Source organism: Sinocyclocheilus anshuiensis, unplaced genomic scaffold, assembly GCF_001515605.1.
Source record: "Sinocyclocheilus anshuiensis isolate Anshui unplaced genomic scaffold, SAMN03320099.WGS_v1.1 scaffold552, whole genome shotgun sequence".
Taxonomy (NCBI): Eukaryota; Metazoa; Chordata; class Actinopteri; order Cypriniformes; family Cyprinidae; genus Sinocyclocheilus; species Sinocyclocheilus anshuiensis.
The window spans coordinates 859,796-869,553 of record NW_015554362.1 but is presented as its reverse complement, the minus strand read 5'-3'; the positions used below and the strand labels follow the sequence as shown (position 1 = coordinate 869,553).

General features: G+C 35.7%; 1 protein-coding gene across 1 annotated transcript in view; it reads left to right on the top strand.

The window, feature by feature from the left end:
• LOC107671459 (CUB and sushi domain-containing protein 3-like) overlaps window positions 1–9,758 on the top strand; it is a 292,685-nt gene that overhangs the window by 254,630 nt on the left and 28,297 nt on the right. The window contains exons 58-59 of the mRNA XM_016464380.1: window positions 346–522; window positions 2,958–3,137. Coding sequence (XP_016319866.1) covers window positions 346–522; window positions 2,958–3,137 — 357 coding nt within the window. The remainder of the gene's footprint in view (window positions 1–345; window positions 523–2,957; window positions 3,138–9,758) is intronic.

The window sequence follows — 9,758 nt, the reverse complement described above, 5'->3', positions numbered from 1 at the left end:
CGCATGACACGCATGACAATCGCATTTGATTAATCGTGCAGCCCTAAAAAAAATAAATAAATGAAAATAATAATAATAATAATGATGATGATGACAGAAATGGCAAGTAGCACGTTGAATTAAATTAAATTGTTTAAGTAGAAAAACTAAAATGGTATTTTCTTATAAAATGTGCTCCAATAATCTTTGTTTACAACTTAGAAAAATTATTTTTACGGTGTACTTCCTGTAATCACAAACATGTTCATTTTTCAAAGGCTACCGTACTCATAAAGTCCTAGATGAAAGGAATGACCCAGCTGGACATGTGCTTTTCTGCTAATGTGATTCTTTTTCATCCAATAGCTGTTCAATGCGAGAATCCTGGGACTCCGGCTAATGGGCGCATTTTGCGTGTTCACGGCACCACCTTCTCTCACTCCATCGTCTACTCGTGCGTGGATGGATACCGGCTCTCCGGGTCGCCGTCTCGTCAGTGCCTGGCGAATGGTACCTGGTCTGGCAGCGAGCCCAACTGCACCCGTACGTACTCAAGCTGTTCTCGTACATCCAGGAAAAACTCAAACATGCTGGCAGCGTTCAAGCCTTCCTTCATCTGTTTTGTTTTTCCCCCCCAACTGAGTTTCTCAATAAATGTTGGCATTCGAACAGGAAAGACTTTCCGTAATAACAAGACGCCCATTTGTAATTAGCCCAACCATCTTATCATGCGGTTGTTGTTGCTCAGATGTGGACCCTGCTCACCTCGTGAGCAATCTCATTAATGGAACGAGATTTATTACTGCCGCTGTCTAAGTAATAGTAGGATGAGATGACAGGCAGAATCAATCTCACGCTGACATATAATGCGAGTTTGATGTCGGGGTAGTGGGAGAATAATGAGCAGGGGAGTGCTGCAGGACTGCGATGAAATTCACATGACATTACTCAACACTCTGATCAGATGCTCTTTGTTGATGTGACAAGATAAACTGTGGATGTTAAAGTTGAAGTCACTTCAGATTGGCACAAATGATGAATATAATGAAACACTCCCCCCATCTGTCATTGATTGGTTGAACAGGAAGTCCTGCCCCAAATGCACTGTGTTTACATGTATTTTAAAACTCACAATAATTTGTATTTTTAAAATGCCATGTAACCATTGACTTCATACCAGTACTGTTAATGCAAATTCAGGGCAACAGACACTCAATCCGGCACAATTCATCTATACGTTATTTTGAATATCTTATATGGTTGCTAGGGTGTTCTAGGTGGTTTCTAAGTAGTTGCTTACCAGTGCTGAGAAGATTACTAATAAATTGTAGTCCATTACTGATTTCAAGTTATATGACGAAAATTGTAGTTAGTAATATAATCTATTACATTACATATTTTAAGTAATGTAATCTGACTACTTTTAGATTACTTTTTAACCTAACTTGATGGTCACGTTGATTTGAATAGAATTGTCTTGTACCATATGGATATAAAAAAAGATAAATATTTATTTATTTTATTGCTTGTGTTTGTTTGTTTGTTTGTTACCAACAATGTGAAGTGCATTAAACATTACATTATATCAGGGTTTAAAGAATAGAGTAGAATATACATTTTCAGTTTCCTGAGCAGTCTGTAAAGGAACTACAGGGTGTTTGTAAGTTGATCATGCTATTTAATTAAATCATAAAAATATCAAATGATAATTGATATAAATTTTTTAAAGCAGTAGGCTTTAGAATGAAAAATTTAAAAAAGATTAATCATATAAAATCAATCATTTATATTTAATTCACTGCCATTGTGTGAATATGTAATCCTGTAATCAGTAATAAAGTAACTGTAATCTGATTATGAGCATTGTAAAATTATATAGATACACTATTGTTCAAAAGGTTGGGATCTATACGATTTTTTTATATTTTTACGCTCGCAAAAATGTATTTAATCAAAAATACAGTAAAAATAATATTAATAATTATTAAATAAATATTAAAAGGTAATATTGTGAAATATTATTACAATTCAAAATAACTGTTTGAATATATTTTAAAATGCAATTTATTCCTTTGATGCAAAGCTGATTTTTCAGCATTATTCTTCAGTGTCACATGATTCTTCAGAAATCATTCTAATATGATTAGATATTTTTGATGTTCAAGAAACATTTCATATTTATATTTCTTGACACATTAAAGCAAATGAATTTTATGTCTTATATATCATTTCTTATTGTTATCAATTTTGAAAACAGTTGTGCTGCTTAATATTTTTGTTAAAATCATGACATTTATTTCAGGATTATTTGATGAATAGAAAGTAAAAAATAAAAATTTTAAAACATTTATTTTAAAATTGAAATATTTTGTAACATTATAAATGTCTTTACTGTCACTTTTTATCTATTTAATGCATTTTTGGTGAATGAAAATATTAATTTCTTAAAAAAAATCTTCCTGACCACAAATCATGAAGATGAGTTACATTTTGAGGTTTAATACTTAATACAATTATTAATAATAGTAAGACATTCTTGCTTTGACAAACACCTCTGATGAATATAACCTGTAAAATGATTATTTACTACTGAATATTATTGCAATGATAGTATTATTATGAATACAATGAGGTAATGCTGCATATATCATAATGCTTTGACAGTCTTAAGTGTTGTTGAACTGAAGATGTTGTTCTGTGCGATGACAAAATGTGCCATTTTTCAGCTGTAGCATCTAACCTTAGGCTTGACCATTATGCTCTCAGTGTGACAGGCAGAACTGTAGCAGAAGCATCCAGAATAATTGTTTGTTTAGTTTTAGTTCCGGGGGGACAGTCTTGAATCCATAAACAATTTAATGATGTTGTGTGTTTAGACTCTTCATGTACACCCACACAGATAATGGTGTCCCTGATTCAAGACATACATTTCCATAATGCGCTTTCCTCCAAACACTGTCGTTCTTCTGCTCTAATAGTGATTAGCTGTGGGGATCCAGGCGGACCTGCCAGCGGCCTGAGGTTCGGCGAGGACTTCACCATCGGCCAGAACGTGACGTATTCCTGCCAGCCCGGTTATGTGATGGAGAATAGGAGCTTCGTTATCCGCACCTGCACCCACAACGGCACCTGGAGCGGCACCTTACCCACTTGCCAAGGTACAGAGTTTGAAGGCCTTTCTTTTTCTTTAAATTGTGATACTGAGACTTTTTGGTGGTTTGCCGAGGCATTGAGTGCCACAAACAAACAGATGTTGCTCTGTAGTTGCCAAGGCTTCTTGGATTGTAAACGGGCCATTGTTTCTGAAGGAAGGCAGCAAAAAATAAGGGTTAACCGCAACTTTTTCCTGACATGTCAGGAGAGAGAGAGAGAGGAGATTCATGAATATTTGACAACCCTCTCTTTGAGCACCCTCTTGCAGGAACAGTCATTGAGACTTTATCAAAAAAAAAACTGTACTATAAATGATCACTATTTCTTTGTTTTTCACCATTTTTAACACTTTTTTTTTTTTTTTCAAGTTTTCAAACTTTTTGAGGTTTTGTCGGTTTATATATAAACTGTTTATTTAGTTAGTTAGCTAGCTAGTTAGTAAGTTAGTTAGTTAGTTAGTTAATAAATGTTTTTTATATCCGATAAAACGATATCATGGAGTGCCAAATTTATTATTTAAATATTAAATAAATATTTAAATACATAAATATAACATAACTAGTCATTGTTAATAAAAACATAAAAATCATTTAAATTATTTAATTATCAAATACAGTATTTATTATTACAACAGCAACGACTAATATTCATTAATTCATTCGTTCATATAATAAATGTCCAATAACAAACAATATTTCATTATATACATCATATTTTTATATTTATTATTTATTATTGCAAAAACAGCAACTAATAGAATTTCTTTCTTTATTTATTTATTCAAAATCATATGGAGATTTGTATTTCTTGCTGTTAAAAATTAGGACTATCGATGGAATAAAATAGTACATAGCCCTAAAAAAAATTAATTTTATAATTTTTTTTTTTTTTACGGACCCGAAACCCCTTCTTAGGGGTCACCTCGGGGTCCCTGGACTCCCTTTCTTTGGACATTTTTCAGTTTTTTAGGTATTCAGCTATTGTGACACATGTTATGTGAAATATGTAAAATCATTACCAGCTGTTCTCCCCTATTAAATAATGTCGGTGTTCCATTCAATTCATTTGTATATTTCACAGGTCTTTCCATCACTGGAACCGTTCCACAGTATTCAGGATTGATTCAGTCTTGGCTTTGCGATCAGTGTTATTTCTGTCTGTGGCATGCAGTGCTCTCCTTTCAACCTTTATTCATTTTTTTGAGCCAATATCAGATTTTCTTTAGCAGACCACATGCTCACATCCGTTTACAAATCACTGAGAGGAAACTTTCCTTCCTCCGGCGTTCTCATTAGCGCTAAAACACTTGACAGTTGTTGCTTGGAATGGTTGATATTTTTTTAAGACCTCACCATCCTCATTATAACAGTCCTTGATGGGTATGAGCATAAATATCTACAATCCATCTCATTTAGACCTGTTTGTCCACACTCAATACTGTCTTGTTAGCTAAAGAAATCTGCATTGTGTACTGTACATGAAAATGGCGGCCATTACAATTCTGAGAACAAACACAGAGAGTAAATTGCTCAGTGAGATCCTGCAGAGAAACATCAATGTATTGTCCTAATAGACCATAATGCGAAGTCATTAGAAAGCCATTTCTTGGGCCCGGCGTGGATGGATGGTAGCCTGTGAGTGATGTGTGGCCGAAACAGACCCTCAGGCACACCTCCCGACAGTCGATGGTTAAGTCTGCCGTGAGGTTTTTGTGCCCGAGGGCTCATCTCGCACTCAGTTTCTCCTTCATTGCTCTTCTTTTCAGCATCCGCAGACAGTGCAGCTGAAGACTGTCAGTGTCCAGTGACCTATTTGAGATTAGTATGCCAGTCCTTCACACACATGGGAGTATCAAGGAATTTTAAAAATGTGATTTCCAGGCCTGGAAAAGTCATAGAAATGTCTATAGGGAATATAAATATGTCCAGTTATGCTCTGCAGGATCTTTGCTTAGATTCACAAGGCCCAGGACAAATTGTTCATGGGTGGAGACCCTTTCCCTCAGGCCTGATACTGAGAAATGTTTTTGGGATCAGGGTTATTATTGTTAACTAAAATTAAAACCATTAAAAACATATGTGTTAGTTGAAATGAAGCTGAAATAAAATCTACAAATATAAATATTAGATGAAAAACTTTTATATATAGATAGATAGATCGATAGATAGATAGATAGATAGATAGATAGATAGATAGAAGACATAAAATTACTTAAAAAAATTAAAATGAAAATGAAAACTGAAAGCACAAAAATATTAATAAAAACAATAATAGCATATAAATAATACTAAAATAACATTGGATCAATGCAAGCTAAGGTCATCAAATCAACAGCAGATGTCGATTAATGCAGAAAATTATTTGTAATAGTCTAATTTTTGTATTGTGTTTACTTAAAGGTGCTTACAGTGGAAGTAAATGGTAGGACAAGTGCAAAGACAAGATACACTTACATTCAAGATGCAGTCTATGAAAACAAGTCGTAATATCTTATGCAGTGTTGCTTTTCAATGAAGTTATCTTGTTTTCAAAAATTGCGGATGTTTAAACTAGAAAGTGAGACAAAAACAGACAGATTTTTTCCACTTGTTTTTAATTTATTTATACTTGAAAACAAGTAGAAAAGACTAATCTATTTTGCAATTACCACCACAAGACGTAAAGGGGTCATATGATGCTGCTAAAAAGAACATTATTATGCAAATCTTCCCACATCGTGACGTAGATATGTGGGGGCGTGTTAGAACGAGCCGTTTTAGGTAGGCGTGGTTGACTCTTAACTTTTATAAAGAATATCTTTTTGGATTTGACATTTTAGTCTTTGCAACTTTACAGATCTTCTTTATGCGCCAAGAGCTTGTAACACTCCAAAGAGAAAGGAAAAATTGAAATCGCATCATATTCAAAACTTCAAAACTGTAAATGCATACAAAAATGTTGCACAAGAATATAAACACATTAAATACACAAGCAACAAATATAATAAGATATAGGTATTAAAAAGAACACAAGATTACGGAGTTTGCGATTTTGACTTTTTATTTTCAATTGTGAGTTTATATCTCATAAGTTTTGAGTTTGTCTCATAATTTTCTTCTTGAAATAGCAAGTTTCTGTCTTGCAACTGCGAGTTAACACCTTGCAATTCTATAAAAAAAAAAAAGTTGCAAGAAGTCGTAATATAGTGAGACATAAACTTAAAATTGCAAGAAAAAAAACTAAAATTGGGAGATTTTTTTTATGCTGTAGCGGAAACGAGTTTCCATATTCTACAGTGGAATAATATTAGTAATACAGTAATATTGTGAACTTCTAATCATGTTAGTAACGTAAAAATTCACTTTAAGTGAGTTTTTTAGGTTCATGTCTTGCGTTCAGTTCTTGTTTGAGGAAAGGAAACATTTGTTCGTTTGTGTGGATGACAGTTGTAGTTGAATATATGTGCATATGCAAGAAGACACCAGACAGAAGCAGGCTTGTAAAACAGCACTGGAAGGTTTCTTTCTCCATGAACTGTCATAACATGTAAAAGACAAACAAGCTCAGGTGTCTCATTAAAGACCCAGGCGAGAGGAGACCGGTGAGTCTGGTTCTCAAGCCTCTCAGTTGTTTAAAACCATTGTAGTGTTGATTTTAGTCATTAATGATAATGCCTTAGTGTTTCATATGGGATATTTCAGTCTGTTTCCCTTTGTGTTTCCAGAGGTTTGGTTTTGTAGACTGTCTACATGTTAGTAAAGTACATGTTGTACTTTTCTGATGTGTTTACAGAGAAATTTTTCAGAGCGAAACTTCAGTCGATATTCTCTCAGAACAGTAAACAACACAACGGTAAGCAGTTGCTGGGGGGAAAAGGTTAAGGTTAGTTGGAAAAAGATTCAAAGTCTTGTCAAAGCACCTTGGCTGAGAATAAAGGTGGTGTTTTGGAGGAAACGCTTTATACTTGGCAACACTGCTGTTCACCTCGGGGTCAGCCGTGCAGATGAGCAGCAGTGACGCGCTGTTCTGTCATCCACACTGAGGCGCAGACAGCCTTAGGGACCTGCTTGAGCGATGGGCCTTTCTACGTGCAACACATGCTGAGCAACTGCAAATCTCACTCAAACATGATGCAAAACATGGCCTGTAGAGCACACAGCTGCAAGAGACCGCTGCAGTTTAAGCCTTTTAGAGCTGGAGATAAGCTGGCAGCCCTGCCCTACACTCACGCCATTGGTCAAGCCAGAACATGTTGACATTTCCGGTCAATCAGATAAAATGTATCGTCAGCGTCCAGCAAGACTGCAAATTACATTCATTTTTCAGCTCTACCTTTTTAATTTTACAAGCTTTTCAGGTTGTATTTTCTTTGTATTTGTATATAGACAACTATTTAAAAGCTTGGCTTCTGACAATTGCAAGTTTTTATATATTACAATTCTGTAATTACATCTCAGAATTTTGACGTTTTTCTCTGAATTTGAGTTTACATTTTGCAATTTTTAATTTTTTTGCAGTTCTGACCTCTGAATTCTGTTTTTTTTTTTCTGCCTTAGAATAAAAGATAGAGGTAATTGCAACACTTTATCTCAGAGTTTTTCCATAGACAAATGCATTATATGAGTTCAGATGACTTGACATATTGTGCATGAATCATGGACTGTGTTTTTCTTTTATACACACACACACACATGCATAGCCATGGTTACTCTGAATGGTTAGGTATAATGATAACGATTTTCATTTGTGGGTGAACTATTTCTTTAAGCTTTGTATTTTATGCACTAAACATGCCCACCTCATCATTGAAGCTGTTTTGTATGAAGTATGTGTAATTATCTGTATGCATACAGTACAGTGTGTGTAGTATGTACTTGAAATATTTCACTAGATACCGACTGTTAACTGAAGCATCAACTAACAAGGCTTATTGCATGTGTTGCTTTAATAATTAAGTTAGGTTGCATAAATCTATTTAATAGCAGTAAATGTAATATTCAACACCCTTCTGAGGGACGTGAACACTTAGCATTTCAGTTTTTAACCTTGTTAGCTTCCACGTCTCATTAAACCTGAGCCGTGAGATCCACACATAAAATCATCATCATGCTTGTGTCTGCTTAAAGCAGTCTCCACACACCTTGAACAGCCACTATCCTCATTTATTATACATTATAACATCCTCCATCCTATATGTGAAGGCTTTCAATCATCCAGGTCATCACCGCAGAAAGCGGCTGCGCTTGCTTTATCCATCCACTTTTGATTTTGATTGGGTCGGACTGCTCTCCAAACTCTCCGGCCCTGCCGCTGGAGTCTGTAGTCATCTCGCGGCTCACTCCCAGTGCCTCATATTTACTGAAGCAGCGGCACTATAAGCTTCGGTCTTAAGGCCAGTGTGCTCTCCTGCAGAGGGATATTCTGTCCTGCCTTCACACTTAATCTCCAAAGCTAGGAGCAGCTCACAGGACGTTTCCAGCACCTCCAGATCAGCGAGGCAGCCGTGAAAGGCATGTTTTCCTACTGAAGAGAATTGTATGAAGCACAAAGCTTAGAGGAACGCTTCACCCAAAGATTAAATATGTCATAATTTACTCAACCTCATGTCGCTCCGAACGCGTATGACTTTATTTTCTTCTGTGGAGCCCAAAAGGAGGATTTTTGAAGGAAATTCAGTTTGAAGGGGCTGTCAAACTCCAAAAATGGCTATAGAAATAGCAGTGTTTCAAATTTGGGAGATTTTTCATCACATTTATCAACTTTCCCATAGTTCCTGCAACTTATACAAATATTTATAAAAATATTTATAATATTTATACATACAATACAGTATGTACATATTTATATATCTCAATATGGTTAAAGGTGGGGTAAGTGATTTCTGGTAGCCAATGTTGATATTTCAAATCACCAAAACAAACATGCCCCTATTTAAAAATCTCCGCCACACACATACGTACGCAACCCAGGCAACGATTAGTTCTGTAAAACAAAGCAAAACCAATGTTACACCGGACGCGAGTGGTGCGGCGCGACAAAATACTATAGAACTCATTATAATCAGTGATGCTGTCTACACTGAAAACTGCTGCTGCGTTCTATTTATGACATATTGACACAAATTTCAAATGATTTTCAACGGTCGCTTTGTCGCGCTGCGCGACAACTGTTGCGTCCGGTGTAGACACGGTGTTACTCACCTATCGAGAAGAAACAAAGCAACCTCGGCATCCGATCGCAGGCCTTCCGCTCCTTGAGCTCTCTCCAGCGCTGGAAAGCTGATCCGATATTTACACGGGTCTTACTTCTTGCCTCATCGTAAGCCTTCTATTGTTCCGCAGACGGTTTCCTCTTTAGTTTTTTTTCTGCCATCTCTATCTTTCTGTCGCTCTGCTCGGCTATAAAGTCCGTCCTCCTGTGCACTGAGCGCTCTCTCCTCCGCATCATGAGTAGACACGCCCCTTACCGCTGATTGGCTACAAGTTTGTTTTGGTACTCGGCCCGACTCAGTTTTCTAAAGCATTTTTAAAAAAATACATACCTCACCTTTAAATACCACTAAAATAGCATCATGAAAAGTTGTTCTATGTGTTTATATATATATATATATATATATATATATATATATATATATAGTATCAGTATGT